This window comes from Zeus faber (assembly GCF_960531495.2).
Source record: "Zeus faber genome assembly, chromosome: 7".
Taxonomy (NCBI): domain Eukaryota; kingdom Metazoa; phylum Chordata; class Actinopteri; order Zeiformes; family Zeidae; genus Zeus; species Zeus faber.
Window position 1 is genome coordinate 12,563,846 of NC_137203.1, and position 16,213 is coordinate 12,580,058.

A 16,213-nucleotide genomic window follows, 5' to 3' on the forward strand; every position below is an offset into this window, starting at 1 on the left:
CGCAGAGATGCAATTTGTCCAGTTTGGTTTGCCGTAAGCAGCCATCCCGTGTGTGCAACTGTGAACAAAACTCATTATGAGATCCTACTTTTGATAAGTTGTGACAATGCCTTTTTGGCACCGTAAAAACATCTGAATGTACCAAGAGCCTCCCGTCTTGTGAGAGGACATTAATCATGCTTCATGGTTACAGCCGTCGCCCCCTTAAGACTGCTCAAAAGATAAATGGCACCATTCTCACGACCTCAGTATTGAGAATGTGAGAGTGAACAACAACAGTGACTGAAAGTCGGCCCCGAGAAACTCCAGTTCATACAATGTTTAATGTGGTCTGGGGTGAAAAACAAAAAGAGAACTGATACTTCCACCACCACTCAACTTGCATTTCCTCACACACCCACATCATTAGAGATCCAGCCCTATCAGCACAGTGCCAATGGCTTCAGAAACACACACACACACACACACACACACACACACACACACACACACACACACACACACACACACACACACACACACACACACACACACACACACACACACACACACACACACACACACACACAGAGGTCAGTCCGCCTCCTTGTCAGTCTGCCTGACTGACAGCTGAGCTCTAATAAGTCAGACAGCTGCTCTGCGCCCCGCTATCTAAATCATGTTCAAACTATCTCTTTAGCAGTGTCAGCGCCGCTCCCCAAAAAAAAACCAAGTTTGAAGAGGAAACTAGTTCAAACTTAACGAGGGACTTGGCTCTGGAATCTGACAAGACTTTTTTCCCCCAATGATGGGGAAAAACCAGGTCAAAAGAGCGCCAGAATATTGCTCCATTTTCACTGACTGCTAGCAAGCGCCAAAGAGAGACCATCAACAAGGCTCTCCTAACAACCCCGATTGCTGGCAGAACAAAGCCTGAGCTCTGCACCGCGCTGTCGATGAAGTGCTGGAGGCCCTGTGATGGCCTGAATTACATGAAAAGTGAAGGGATTTTCATCGGGAATGCCCCGCCTGGTGCCAAAATGTATGTAGAAGAATACAGAAATTTAACAGTCTTTTTGTAAATGGATCTGAAAGATTTGTTTAATTTTTGATTCATCAGTCATAAAGACAATGCGGAATTGTGTACAAGGGGCCCCCGTAAATGGGGCCCCCACGAGAAAAAAAATTAAATAAAAATATATAGGGGGGCAGTACCTCAGGAGGTAGAGTGGGTCGTCTAGTGAGCGGAAGGTTGCCGGTTTGATCCCCGGCTCCTCCTGGTAGCGTGCTGATGTGTCTTTGAGCAAGACACTTAACCCCCTAACTGCTCCCCCGGCGCCTCTATATGGCAGCCCACTGCTCTTAGATACGTCAAATACTAGGATGGGTAAATGCAGAGAAATTGCAAATTTGAACATCTAAATGCAAATTTGTGGGACTGATAAGGGTATATAAAAAAAAATATATATATATATATATATATATATATATATATATATATATATATATATATATATATACACACACATACATTAACGGTATGGAAAAATTTGCGCCATATGCCATTATCTGTTCAAAAACCTCTGCCAAGGAAAAATGAGTTATCTTGGATAACAACAGAATCATTAGCACTCAATGGTAAGATGATTAAAATTTGTCAACCAACAACTGATGCATGGTTGCCAACTTGGCAACCACTTCTAAATGTGGGTGTCATGCCCTGGGAAATATCAAGATTGTCATCATTATAATATTAATTTCTCTCTGAACACCACCTTTTCACCCTCTTATCAAGATTCTATTATCACTTCCTTGTGTTTTTAACCTCTCCCCTCCTCGCTTCCTACCATCGATGTTCTTGGCAGGTTTGTAGGCGTCATTCTTGACAATCATCTTGATGAGGTTCATGCACTGAACGGTGAAGCGCTCGAACGTCACGCCCTCCCCGGCCGGCGTGAAAACGTAGCTGACGGCGAACTCCAGGGAGCGCTGGATTAGGGGGATGAACGCACAGGGGTGGTACTCTAGGAAGTCCAACAGCTACAGAGAAGGGAAGGCAAAAATAGGAGAAAATGGAATTGTTAGAAAGCAGAAATTACCAGAAAAGTTACATTTTGTGTGACATGCCACAAATCTACAAATTAAATTGATGATGTAATAGGGTTCCATAATTAAACCATTGTTGTCCAACTCTTGTCCTGTATGCATACTCACCATTTTAGTATACAAAATAATTGTTTTCTCTAGCTTTTCTCTGCACGTGCTGTCTGGACCAACCTGCCGACCTGCAATGCAAAACCGCCGGAGAGAAGTTTTAAGAGGAAAAAAAAAAAAAAAAAACACAGAATAGAGCCACACAATTTATTATAAAAGTATAAAGGTTTATTGGTGAAAAAATTATGTCTATACTGACAACAAAGGATTATAAAATGTAAACTATTTTTCATATCTAGGACCTTTGGTCCGATCTGCATTAGGCCACGGAGCACATTTGATAGAATTTTGTGTCGTGGAAGATTTGTATTGTTGGATATGATTAATCTTCCTGAATTTCCCCCCGGGGGTGGATAAAGTGTCCAAACTTCCATACTTGTTGATACTATAGATAAGTAAGTATCATAGTAAAACTATGAAAAAAACATTACTAATTGTACATTTTTGATGGTGCAAACGTCTTAAAAATGAAATAATGATGAAGTTTAATATAAATCATTTTGCTGGGGACCCCATGGACATCTTGAAAGATCGCTGGTGGTCCCTGGAGCCCACGTTGAGGACCACTGTAATAGCGCTTGTTTTATACTTCAATGTCAGTGGTCTTCTTACCACATTTAAGGCAAACTTGTTGACAGATAAATGCTTCACAGGAAAGTTTTGGGATGAATAGTTACAGAATCCAGGAGGCCTGCAGCTCTTCATACAGAAACTCTTAACCTGTGTGGGAGTTTATCTAAGTGCGGGTCGTTAAGCATATGTTTGAATAAACTACCTCAATTGCTGATGAAGTGCTTGAAGTGCAACTCGCCCACCCAAAAAAAAAAAAAAAAAAAAAAAAGAAAAGAGTGCCACAGCACCACTGTACCTCGCCAATGATGATAGAGGAGAACAAAACACAAGGTTAAGTGGCACCTAATCATTTGGAGTAAGAGGGTCTTGATGGGCTTATGGAAATTAGAGCATGAAAAGACAATAGCAAGGGTTTCAGGAAATAGACTGCACCCATGAGCAGGGACATCCTGCAACACGGCAGAGGAGAGTTTGCTAACACTAAAACTTGGTGGAAATGGATTCGAATAGGGGTGTCACGATTCCGACTCGAAATCAAAATTGGATCAAAAATGAGCATTCGATTTCCGAAATCACAAGAAGGTTCGCGATTCACCTTGTATTTCTGTGGGTAATATTGTCCGACGTTTGTCTTAGTGAGCCGGATGATTTGGCTCACTGAAAAGAGCCAGCTCTCACGGCTCCTCCCACGCATTTCTCTTCCCTATGAAATTGTATGAAATATTTTGTTTATGTTTATTCCACTACAAAAAAAATAACATCATTTATAATTATTTAATGTGACTGGACTCAAAGTTACTTGCTGAGAAACAAGTGTTTTATCGTTACAAATCAAAATTCAATAGTCTAAACAATGGCATAGCTGTCAGTGCTGAAAAACAACTGAAATAGAACGGAAATAGAATCGAATCAAAAGCCAAATCGAATCATGGCTTCGGAGAATCGTAACACCCCTAGATATGAGCATAAGTAATTAATAAAAATATGTATTAATTTAACGATACTGACTCAACATTCGTTTTGGTTCCGCATCGGCCTCCCAGATGGAACAGCAGCAATAATAGTTTCTGGCATGATGCCAATTATTTGTAAACAGCCAGGACCATGATTATCTTATCCCGCTCATTCATACTTCTTTTCGGCACAGTAATCACTCATCTGAAGTGTAACAAAATTGCCTTCCAGGGTTAATTGGCTTAAAAGATTGAGGGGTTGTTTTTTTTTTGGGGGGGGGGGGGCTTTCCATCAGGACACCATTCAACTTCATCGACTTTTTTGCCTTTTCAATTCTTTCTCTCTTTGAAAGTGAGCGACGCGTCTATCGAAATGTAAACCGATTGTGTTGTGCGAAGCCATCAAGGCGACCGGGGCCACAGAACTGGGTCAGCGGGCACCTCGTAGAATCCATATCAATCAGATTTGTGGAGAGCTTTGAGACCAAGTGAATTACGGCGAGAAGAAGTGACGCTGTGTACCGTGTGTGTGTGTGTGTGTGTGTGTGCGCGCCTAGGGAACGGGACAGAAGTTGCATTGTACGTCTGAGAGTGCCATTAAACACACAAGAGGAAAATAATGAAATCATAAACAAGCGCCTCTTGACCCGAAGATAAAAGCAGCATGCATCGCCGTGTAAACGATCCGTTAAAAGGGCCCGGACATTAATAAACTCGACAGCATCGGAAATGCAATTACACAAATTATGGATCTTCTTTATGCTCGACAAATACCGCCGGTGCTGTGTTCATCAGCCTGATGACTCACAGACGGACAGAGCGACAGAGACAGGTCGCCTCCACTGCGGCAATATCGTCTCACTGGATGACCCGGGGAATCAGAACAGACGACAGAGACCGGACCCAAAGAAGAAGAAAAAAAAAAAAAACGCAGCTTATTTGGTTGACCTTATCAGACCGGCGCAGGGCTGATATTTCTCCCTCGCTTGCCTGTGAGCTGCCTTCCCCGTTCCGCTATCTGCCAGACCCAAAATACCAACAAGACCCTGACCCTGTCTCCCCCGCCATCAGCTGAGGACATATTGGGAGCGACAGACAGCGGTGGGTTATAATTATTTTCCTTCAGACTGCTGCTGCGACGCTGGTCCGAGGCCTACGCTTCAGCCGCTGCGTGGTGGCGTGTCAAAGCTCTATTGACAAACAGGTTGCATTATCGAGTGTGGACTCTGATGTTGAGCTGAAATCAAAGAGGGGTTATGGAACCTCGCAGGTTGAAAGCAGGTAACAGCCGGGGTATTCCTTTTAGAGGGCTGTTTTCAACTGTAGCACACGTACGGACGTCACGAGCATGACCTTTGTAGTTGCCGATTCATTTTTATACAAATAACTGCAATTAACCCAATTGTCTTGTGTTCATTTTATACCACTATGACAATATAAGCCCATAATAGTCATACGGCAGTAACCCAGCCATTCATTAACACTGAACGTTGGAATACAAAAATTTGGGGGGAGTGTGAATTTGCTAGAACCCATGATGGAAACACACCTGACCCCTATTCTATTTATTGCACCATTTCTCATTTGGTTCCAAATTTCCGCTGAAATTTTAACAATTTTACTAATTGATAGCAGTCTGTTATAAGAAAAAAAAAAATTTCAGCAGTTATAACTGAAAGCTCTAAGCATATGGATGCAGAGTCGACATATCAGTTTTAGAAAAGGCTCTCGAGTTGGGCATTGATATGACCTGGCCAAAAAAAGTTTATCTTGGTTTGTGCGCAATATTTTTAAACAGCCCTGAACTGCTGTCAAAACAATTTCACACAACTATCAATGTCAGACAAGGACTTAAGAACATGGGTAGCCAAGTTAATGGGCATTGTGTGAGTTTAGGAAAGTCCATTGCGAGATTGATGACTTGTTAGGGGGGGTTATCAGACTATATATCAATCAAAAAGAACACTTAGTATTGGCCAGACACGTTGGCGTCAAGGCTTAGTCCATCAAATCCGGTAATTCTGGAAGGTCTGGTTGCTATTCATACCCGATAGAAATATGTTCTGCTTTCCGATGTGGAGAAGGACCGGGGAGACAGAAGTGATCATTCAGGGGGGGGAAAAGAGAGAGAGGGAAAGACTGTACTCACGGCATTCCAGGAACTGTTTTAGCCTCTCGAACACCGCGTTCAGGAAACCCTGGAAATATGGGGGGGAGAGAGAGACAGTTTCATCTCCTTTTTGAAGCCACTGCTGGTCACGGCTGCCTCATAAGTAATAACTAGACTTACAACGCGACAGCTGGTTTAGACATAATTGAGAGTGCGTGTGTGTGTGTGTGTGTGTGTGTGTGTGTGTGTGTGTGTGTGTGTGTGTGTGTGTGTGTGTGTAGAAACATGAGCATAGGCATGCCCACCTCAACTCAAGCATTAATACAAGCGCTGCCCGCACAGCATGTCAATTTAATCCGTGGTCTACAGCAGGGGCATAGACTTGCTAAACAAATGATAGATGGAGATGTGGCTTATTTAGCCCCTGTGTTAGTGTTCAGCCACGAGGTCACCGGCAGCATCATTTATCACACAAACAGCCACCGTGTCCCATGGTCCGACAGCTGCTTCGACTGCAGAGTTAAACATTTGAGGTGAGGACAGGAAGGGGGTCTCAAGGGGGGCAGAGGCTGATTGGAGAAGTAGAGGGAGTCACTATGTACGTGTGTGTATGTGACACGCACGCACGCACGTACACACACACGCAATTTGAAGCTATTAGCCAGAAGCTGAGCAGAAACTAATAGAGATGCCCTGAAAATGACAGCCTAATAGGGGCAGATAACCAGCTGTGTCCAGCTTTGATTAAATGTGCGATCCGAGGAATAGCGAGGCAATAAATCGGGTAACATTTTATGAGGTACAGGAAAAGCAAATACAGTGAGCGGAAAAGAAAAGGTTAGAGCTGTCAGCCCTGAATGAGAGTGGACCGGACTAAGATGTCAAGAAGAACAGAAAAAAGGGAAACGGAGTAGCGGGGCGTCAAATGGGCATGTCAGAGAACTGCAAGGAACAGTTTGTGAATGGAGAAAGGTGACAACGGGGCAAACAACGTCAAAAAGATTAATTAAAGTTATCCTGGGGAAAAAGAAAATCTGGGCTTCACTGCAAGTAAATATTCCCCTGCATTTTCAGTGTACCGTTATAGCAGAGCTAGGCTCCACAGACGCTCACTTTATGAGCACGGTGCAGCAATACGCCAACAACACAACACAAGTGTACACATCGGAATGGTAGGGCTGGGTCATATTGACTAAATCAAACATCACAATATACATTTTTTTGACAAATCGATAAACATCGACTATAAGTTATATTTCAGAAACTATCATTAGTAATGTGGACATGAGAACCAAGCAGGTAAAAGTATTGATAAAAACAGATAGAACAGTCTATGAAGTTCAGAAAACTGTTTTACTTTACTGTAATTTAAGACAACCCTTAACAATTTCACAATATATTACAATAACCGAAATCCCAGACAATATATAGTGTTATATCACAACATCTATATCATAACAATTTATCACCCTTTACCGCCCTACATGCGGGACACATGAGACCATCCCTCCGTCGCTGATAAGATTTTCTGGCTGAAAGCGACACCATTTCTCATGTTTGGGGGCAGAGTGACAGCGTTCCCTACAAGATGGCAAACACATTATTATGCCAATTCACTGTGCTACAACATGCCTGCCTTCCGCTGAAACTAATGGGCCTTTCCGCATGGCTCTCCTTGCAGCTACTATGTCCGTTCAACAAATCAATTATTCAGCATGGCACCCCATGGTGCAAGCCTCATCATCAAAGTGTCAGGAGCAGGATTTCTTTCCAGATGCTTTTAGTGGTTCTTACTCCAGTTCCGTAAAAGTAAAAGTTCCGATAGTGTGTGTTTATGTGCGTGCACACAATCGCATATTAATGTTGGGGCAATCTATGAAGAAAATTTATTATCAAGGTGGTTAAGTTAAAATTTTTGTGTTTAAAGACAGCTCATTGGTTCATTGTAACCTGGAGTTCTTACAATAAGGTTACAATGAGCCTACTAGTTTTTGTTTTTTCTTTTAGGGGGGGGGGGGGGGGGTCCAAAAACCTTGACAAAACCAGTAGGCAAGTGTCATACAGTTTGGCAAGTAAAGGACAGTTTTACTGTCAGGACTCATGGTTGAAGCTGCATTGTGCAAAATTCTAAATATAGCGATGGTCAAGGGGTATTAAAACATGTCAATCAAGATCAAAATAAACCAAACGTTCCACTTTCCCCACATTTCAACCCTGCCTCTTCAACTACCTTGTCAGTCAAATGTGGCAGTTCTGGTGCAGAGGATACGGCAATGTGAGGTGACTTCCAATGGAAAAGACATGGTGGGATATATCAGGCAGCAAGTGAACAGTCAGTTCTTGAAGTTGATGTGTTGGCAGCAGGAAAAATGTAAAAGTGTAAGGATCCGAGCCACTTTGACAAGGATGGTCAGACACTTCTTCTTCCATTGCTACATGGTCCGGTTCTGACGCTCAGGTGCCCATTGTAGGAGCTTTTGGCTGTGAACAGGGGTCAGCATGGACAATCTGACCGGCCTGTTGCTACAAAGCCCCATACACAGCAAGTTGCGATGCACTGTGTGTTCTGACACCTTTCTATCAAAGCAGCATTAACTTCAGGCCAGACGGGCGCTCACCATGATCATCAATGAGCCCATGGGCGCCCATGACCCTGTCGCCGTTCACCGGTTGTCCTTCCTTGGACCACTTTTGGTCGGTACTAACCACTGCATACTGGGAACAGCCCACAAGACCTGTCGTTTTGGAGATGCTCAGACCCAGTCGTCTAGCCATCACAATTTGGTCCTTGTCAAAGTGGCTCAGATCCTTACGCTTGACCATTTTTCCCGCTTCGACCACTTCGTTCACTTGCTGCCTCATAATAAACTGTATATCCCAAAACTTCTTTCTCGGTTGTCCTCAGACGAGCTTCCATCGGAGTCTCCAATCCTTCCGGTTCTCCATACACCCGGCCAGCTCCGAAGAGCTTTCAGCTCCCGCATCCTTCTTCAAGATGTAGAACGTCCTCGCAATCGATGCCCGTGCGTTGGTTCGCATAGGACCAGCCTGCTGGCCGGGAGCTCCCGATGTCTGTGGCAGTGGCCGGCCAGCCTCATCCTCCTCGATGCTACCTTCTTGCTGAGCCTTGGCAGTTGCCCGTACAGGTCCTGGTTGATAATGTGGATGTTCTGGTCCACATTCAGAACAGCTCGTAGCATTCTGGTGTAGCACCCATCCAGGGACTTCTGCAGGGTGGGTGTCAGCGTCCAGCTTTTGCAGCCATACAGGAGGACAGACTCCACAGTGGCGTGGAATAGGCTCAGCTTTATGTGTCGAGGGACATTCGAGCACCACACTCTTGACATACCGTTCAGGGCCCTCCACGCTAGTGCCTTCCTGACCTTAAGGTCCTGTTCTGTGGAGTTCACCCAGGAACCCAAGTATTTGAAGTCATTGACCTCTCGCAGAGCGTTGCCATCTGATGTTGTAATCGGCGGATGGTCCATGTGGAAGTTATAGGTGATTACCTCAGTCTTCTTTGCATTCAGTCTGAGGCCAACCTTAGCACGTTCCACCTCCACTCTATTCAGGAGTTCCTGTGCCTGCGTAGTATAGGTCTGCCAAGGCTACAGCAGAGCTTCTTCTAGACGTCCTTGCAGTAAAAACTTGTCAGGTGCCATTGTAATGAGATGGGAAATGTTAGTCACTTCACCTGTCAGGGGTTTTGATGTTGTGGCTGATCGGTGTGTTTATATATTGGAGGAGCCGTTGTCAAGATGTCTTTAACATATATCAATGCTGGAAGGGCGGCTCCACCAAGAAATGTTTTTGATTGGTACATTGACTTGAATCAACTACTCAGACCATATTCAAAATGGCTTGATTGGTGGAGTAGACATAGCATGGCTTTCAGGAAATAAATACATATATTACTATTAATTAGATAGTAGATAATTAAGATTACCTAGTACTTCCCAGTGATTTTTTTTCTTCATTAATCTACAAATCAAATGAGACGATAACCCCCCCCCCCCCCCCCCCCCCCCCCAAAACATTGCCACTCAAGGAGTGCATTTAGCCATCGTTGTAGCTCATTAATTCCGATGGCATCATCCTTGTCATAGTAATGACAGACGTTTCTGTTAATAGCGATTAACTCTGTTTATGTTGCTGTGTAATTTGCTCCAGGTCATTGAACCAAATATCCAGGCATGTCAAAAGAGAATATTGTGTGTGATAATGATTAAATACTATTGACACTGGGTGTGTGTGTGTGTGTGTGGGTGGGGGTGTGGGTGGGTGTGTGTGTGTGTGTGTGTGTGTGTGTGTGTGTGTGTGTGTGTGTGTGTACGTTTGTGCGTGTGTGAGAGGTTGTCTGTCTGTGTCAGACAGGTGAGTAATTGAATGCTTGTGGGGCAAGATGTCAGCCAAGTGTCTGACCTCAAATCAACCAGACCAAGTGACAATATGAACGGCCACAGGCTGAGAAATAAAGTAACACCCAGACAGCAAATAATAATTCCAAACACTGGACTTCCTGCAGTTCCACATGAAGAACAGTCAGAAATGTAAAGTCAATACTGAAACAAATGCTGATTTGAAGATATTGACTGCAGGACAGGGAGTGGGCATTCATTTAAGGCAGGGCTCCAGACTGTGACCATTTAGTCGCTTTTTTGCGACCGGTTTTTGGAGACAGTGCTGAAAAAATGTATAACTAGGAGCAACAGCGCAACTTGCAAATTGCTGACTGTTTTCTTTGGAGGAGAGTGAATTGGTGCGTGTGTGTGTGTGTGTGTGTGTGTGTGTGTGTGTGTGTGTGTGTGTGTGTGTGTGTGTGTGTGTGTGTGTGTGTGTCAGAGGCTCTCGGAGTGTTCCCTTACATTGATTTATCTGTGGCGGACCATCAACATAGACCGCCACATAGAGTTTCTCTCTCTCTCTCTCTCTCTCATGATCATGCGCGGGGTGTTTGGGCTGGGTACTGAAACTCGGCACCACTACGGCGCCGGTTCCTACAGCATCGGCGTATACCAAACTGAATCGCAGCGCAGATATCTGTGCCCCGAAAACCGCCACACGCGCCTTTACTCGACATTATTGTTTGGAGCGTGCCGTTTGAATTCCTCCGTGTGCTGCACCGCCGCTTTGCTCTCCCGTGCTCCGACTCGCCTTCCGAAGTTTTGGTCGAGAGCCAAAGCGGCGGCGGCGTTCGTCAATGTCACCTTGTGGTTGCTCAGCCAATCAGATAAAAGAGGCGGGTGTTAAAAGCGTTCACTACCGATGACGTCCGGTTCAAACAAACTGTCAGTCGTTTGTTAACATGTGAAAAGTATAAGAAAAGTAATTAAGGACAAAATGGATTAGTAATAAATAAATAAATTTTAAATAAATTACTTTATAATATCCTACATCTTGTGCACATTACGCTCTTCCTCCCCGTGTCCTCTGCTGTGTGTGAAAGTGGATTCTCAGTACAGAAGAATATTAAATCTGATGTCAGGGGGTCCCCTGCATGTGGACAAAGTGGAGGACCTGATTAGAATAGGTCTTGAAGGAACTAGCTTTAAGGAGTTTGGAGGCTGCACAGATGTGATTCAGCCAGGGTAAAAGAGCTAGAAGGCCCAACTACAAGGGTTGGCCATCAGAGGTGCCTCAGAGGGACGTGCTGTTGTTTACTTGTTTGGTTGTGGTTGTTAATGACAGTAATGTACGGACCACATACCTTATGCTTACATTTGTAAATTCATGATTTGGTATCCATGTTTAAAAAAAAAAAAAAATTTAAATGAATGATTGTTAAAGCACTGCTTCGCTTTGTAACTTTTTTCCTTTAAAACAAGACAGCACATTTTCTGTAAATTGTATATTTATTCCCAAAGCATTTATTGGTATTACGAAATATGAATGCGTTGCGTTGCATATCGATTTCAGTAGTGTTCCTAAACTTTGTGCTGGTGCTCCTAATATTTTCACGAGGGAAGACCAGTGCTTCTAGTGGAAATATTTAGTGTGTAGCCCTTAAAGACCAAGGTGTGAAGCGTGGCCTTGGATCAACATCCAATAAAACAGCTATTTCTGATTCTGTAAACATAAACATCTGGCTGAATAATAAAGGGGTGAAAAACGGTGCAGTCAAGGCTCCTGCAGGAAGCAATGAGTCCTAGGCTTAATAATAACACAGTATAAATCCGATCATAAAATATTTACTTTGACCAATTACTTGTGATCGCTGGGTTAAAATAACCAGCGACAGCTCAAGGCTAATGTCTTTTTAATGTGTTGATTTCTACCGCCGTATAACCTTCAGGCGGCCGGCAAAACGCCGTCTCATTAGCGGCAAAAACGGAACACGGTAAACAGCATCATATAAATCATTTAATGTCCTCAAAATCTCTTTGTGGGCACAAGACAAGGCAGAGGGATGGACCCGGACAGAAAGTCGGGCAGATGAACACAGGTGGATGAAAAGAGGTAAAAAACATTGGAGAGAATGAGTGTCAAAGGGGTGTGAAAATTGAGAAAGGGAGACATCCGGCATATGAACGCTCATCTCACTATGAATAACATAACTGAGCATAATCTTCACACATTCAAGATGTGTGCGAAGTAACAGATGTCTTCATGGACGAATGGATGGAAGAAATCCATCCAAATGTTTTTGTTATTTGTTTTGGGGGGTGTTTTTTTTTTTGCCCCGCAGAGGAGCAAAGGACAGGGAGAGGGAGGGAGAGGACAGTCGGTATTGACAAAGCACAGTCGACAGTTCAAAGGACCAGGGCATTTTGTGCAAATGATTCCATTAACTCTGAGCCATGGAAGGAGGAAAACCCTTCCACTACACATATTGATATGAGAAAGAGAGAGAGAGAGTGTGTGTGTGTGTGTGTGTGTGTGTGTGTGTGTGTGTGTGTGTGTGTGTGTGTGTGTGTGTGTGTGTGTGTGTGTGTGTGTGGAGGAATTAATTAAGTGAGAGTGCCATAGATTTGGATGGTGCTCTGACTCATTGGACAAAGATGCTGTTTAATGCAATCCCAAGCAAAACAACCGTCCACATTTTGCACAGTAGGAACCGGAAAGCTAAAATGATTTATTATTTTTTTTTAACTCACCATCACTTCCATATTTTGTTGTGGCTCCTGGAATCCATGCACCGTCAGCTTGCGAAGAACTGGAAAGAGTGGAATCAACTTTGACACGGTTCTCACACAACCCGTTTAAAAATCTCACAATTTTGTGTTTTTAATTTTCTCCTACTGATTTGACTTTCTCAGATTCATTGTTTGTTTATTTGTGTGTGTGTGTGTGTGTGTGTGTGTGTGTGTGTGTGTGTGTGTGTGTGTGTGTGTGTGTGTGTGTGTGTGTGTGTGTGTGTGTGTGTGTGTGTGTGTGTGTGTGTGTGTGTGTGTGTGTTCGGCTACCCTTAAGGGAGAGCAGTGTCCTCTCCAGTGAGCTGAGTGCCGTGGCCTCGTCTCCGGCGACGATCTGCTGCAGGAAGCAGTCGTTGTGGTGGCTCCACAGAGAACAGGCAAAGCTGTAGATCCCTGACGCCAGCTGTGAATCACACATGGACATCAGTCCTGGTCTGCAATCCCATTCAATTTCGAATTCAGCATAATGCTCAATGTGCAATGTGCGTGCAAAAAAAAATCACTTAATTGTCGATAACTTATCATGTGAAAGCAAATCATGCCAGTGTTCAAGCCACAAGGTTATTGAGCAGCGGGGGCATCGTTAGGGGTGTGCGTCTGGGCCTTCACCCCCCAAATGTTTTATGAATAGCCCCCCGATCTTAAATAGCCCCGCAGCAGGGTCCGTGCGGCAGCGATGGGGCGCCTGCGATCAGCGTGCCAAAATAGTGTGTTTTTAATTTAGACGGTGCTTGTTTCGTCCCATAAGGAAATGGAATGAAACAAGCACTTACTCCATCACTCTCTCAGGGGGGGGTTACCAACACGTAGACATAGACATAGGTTAACCCCAGGGTTAGGATAAAGGACACTTTGAAACGCTGTGAATCTGTGCGTGGACAAATAATACACCTCGTTTCCCCAAGACAGCCAGCACTTTAGATACGAGATTGATTAATTATGCTTCAAAGTTTGATTTACTTAAATTAAACATTAGTTTCTCTCAACTAAGAAAAAAGAGAGTTGTATCCTAATGAGATAATTGTCAATTATTAAATATTAGCATATACATAATGCTACAGTACAATAGACTGTTTTTCTACTTTTCAGTTAAACTCTGTGTGATGGGGAATGGAGTCACTCATGTTGGGCCGCGTATATAAACTGATCAACCACAACATTAAAGCCACCTGCTTAATATTGTATAGGTTCCCATTGTGCCGCCAAAACAGCTCTGACCCGTGGAGACCTGGACTCCACAAAACCTCTGAAGGTGTCCTGTGGTATCTGGCACCAAGACGTTAGCAGCAGATCCTTTAAGTCCTGGAAGTTGGGAGGTGGGAACCCCATGGATCTGGCTCGTTGTTCCAGCACATCCCACTGATGCTCGATCAGATTAAGATGTGGGGAATTTGGAGGACAATTCAACACCTTGAACTCTTTGTCATGTTCCTCAAAACCTTCCTGAACCTTTTTTTGCAGTGTGACAGGTGCATTATCCTGCTGAAAGAGGCCACTGCCATCAGCGAATACCGTTGCCATGAAGGATTGTACTTGGTCTGCAACAATGTTGAGGTAGGTGGTATGTGTCAAAGTAACATCCACATGAACGCCAGGACCCAAGGTTTCCCAGCAAAACATTGCCCAGAGCATCACACTGCCTCCGCCAGCTTGCCTACTTCCCAGAGTGCATTCTGGTGCCATCTCTTCCCCAGGTAAACAACGCGCACGCACCAGCCCATCCACATGATGTAGAAGAAAACGTGAGTCATCAGACCAGGCCACCAACTTCCATTGCTCCATGGTCCAGTTCTGATGCTCACGTGTCCATTGTAGGTGCTTTCGGTGGTGGACAGGGGTCAGCATGGACACTCTGACCGGTCTGTGGCTACACAGCCCCATACGCAGCAAGCTGTGATGCACTGTGTGTTCTGACACCTTTCTATCATAGCAGCATTAACTTTTTCAGCAATTTGTGCTACAAGGGCTCTTCTGTGGAACGGAGGACAGGCTAGGCTTCACTTTCTTCACGCATCAATGAGCCTTGGGCGCCCATGACCCTGACAGCGGTTCACCGGTTGCCCTTCCTTGGACCAGTTTTGGTAAGTACTATCCACTGCATACCGGGAAAACCCCACAAGACCTGCCATTGTAGAGATGCTCTGACCCAGTCGTCTAGCCATCACAATTTAGCCCTCGTCAAAGTCGCTCAGATCCTTACGCTTTCTCTTGCTTCCAACACATAAACTTCAAAAATTGACTTCACTTGCTGCCTTATACAGTATATCCCAACACTTGACAGGTGCCACTGGAACAAGATCAATGTTATTCGCTTCATACGTCAGTGGTTTTAATGTTATGGCTGATCGTTGTACATAACAACCCACGTATACACAACATATTCCCTACTCTCCTACACTTTTCTATTACTTTTTCACTCCACCGCTATCACTTTATTTCTCCAGTCCATTACATAGTTAAAAGGTAAACACTGAGGAAGTTCTTCTGTTTTTCCCCTCCATAGATACAAGCTCACATCACTGTAGTAAAACACATTCGTTTAAAATTGTGTAATTTGAAAAATATCTTGAAATTGGTCTGTTTTTGTTTTTTTGGTTTTTCACCAATCTGTTTGATGGACCCCGACTCATTTCCATACAGCCAAGAACTAGAATAGACTATGAAAATGGATTTTGGGAATATCAATTTTTTTTTTTTTTTTTACAAAAGTTGTTTTTTTTTCATGAGATTTCAAAATTATTAAGTGTGACATCCTTTGACAGCCTTAGATTTATCATTTTTGCCTGAATCCCGCCGGTAAATAGACCAGAAGCAAATCTGTGGGTTTTTGTTTTTTTTTCTTCGTTTTCCAGTTCTTTCTTCTTTGGCCAAACTGAAATCCATCAATTGGCTGCGTTCAATGTCCCCTGGTGCATTTTCATACTGAGAAGAACACCAATAGATTTTGCTTAAGTTTAACACAATACTGGTTTTTCACAAAATTTCAACACTAGATTAAATGAGACATCTTTTGACAGCCCGAGATTTATTATTTTTGTCTGAATCTGCCTCATAAAAAGGCCAAAAGAAACTCTGAATTTTCTAAATGACAGCATGATAGGATGTAACAGGGGCAGCATAAGAGCAGTTCCCTGTACAGTCATAGGTTTTCTATCTCCAATTGATACGGACACGCAGTATTATAAGTAACTTCACTTGGTAACTGGGAATAAAGTGAAAGTGATTTTTCACTGGGGCTGAAAGGCGGTAAC

At 43.7% G+C, this 16,213-nt stretch overlaps 1 protein-coding gene across 1 annotated transcript in view; it reads right to left on the bottom strand.

Annotated features, from left to right (window-relative positions):
* Window positions 1–16,213, bottom strand: part of ipo11 (importin 11) — a 168,637-nt gene that overhangs the window by 124,768 nt on the left and 27,656 nt on the right. Inside the window, exons 5-9 of the mRNA XM_080003867.1 lie at window positions 13,233–13,365; window positions 12,924–12,982; window positions 5,869–5,917; window positions 2,194–2,264; window positions 1,827–2,019 (exon numbers count right to left, since the gene is read on the bottom strand). Of these exons, the coding sequence (XP_079859993.1) occupies window positions 1,827–2,019; window positions 2,194–2,264; window positions 5,869–5,917; window positions 12,924–12,982; window positions 13,233–13,365 (505 nt within the window). The remainder of the gene's footprint in view (window positions 1–1,826; window positions 2,020–2,193; window positions 2,265–5,868; window positions 5,918–12,923; window positions 12,983–13,232; window positions 13,366–16,213) is intronic.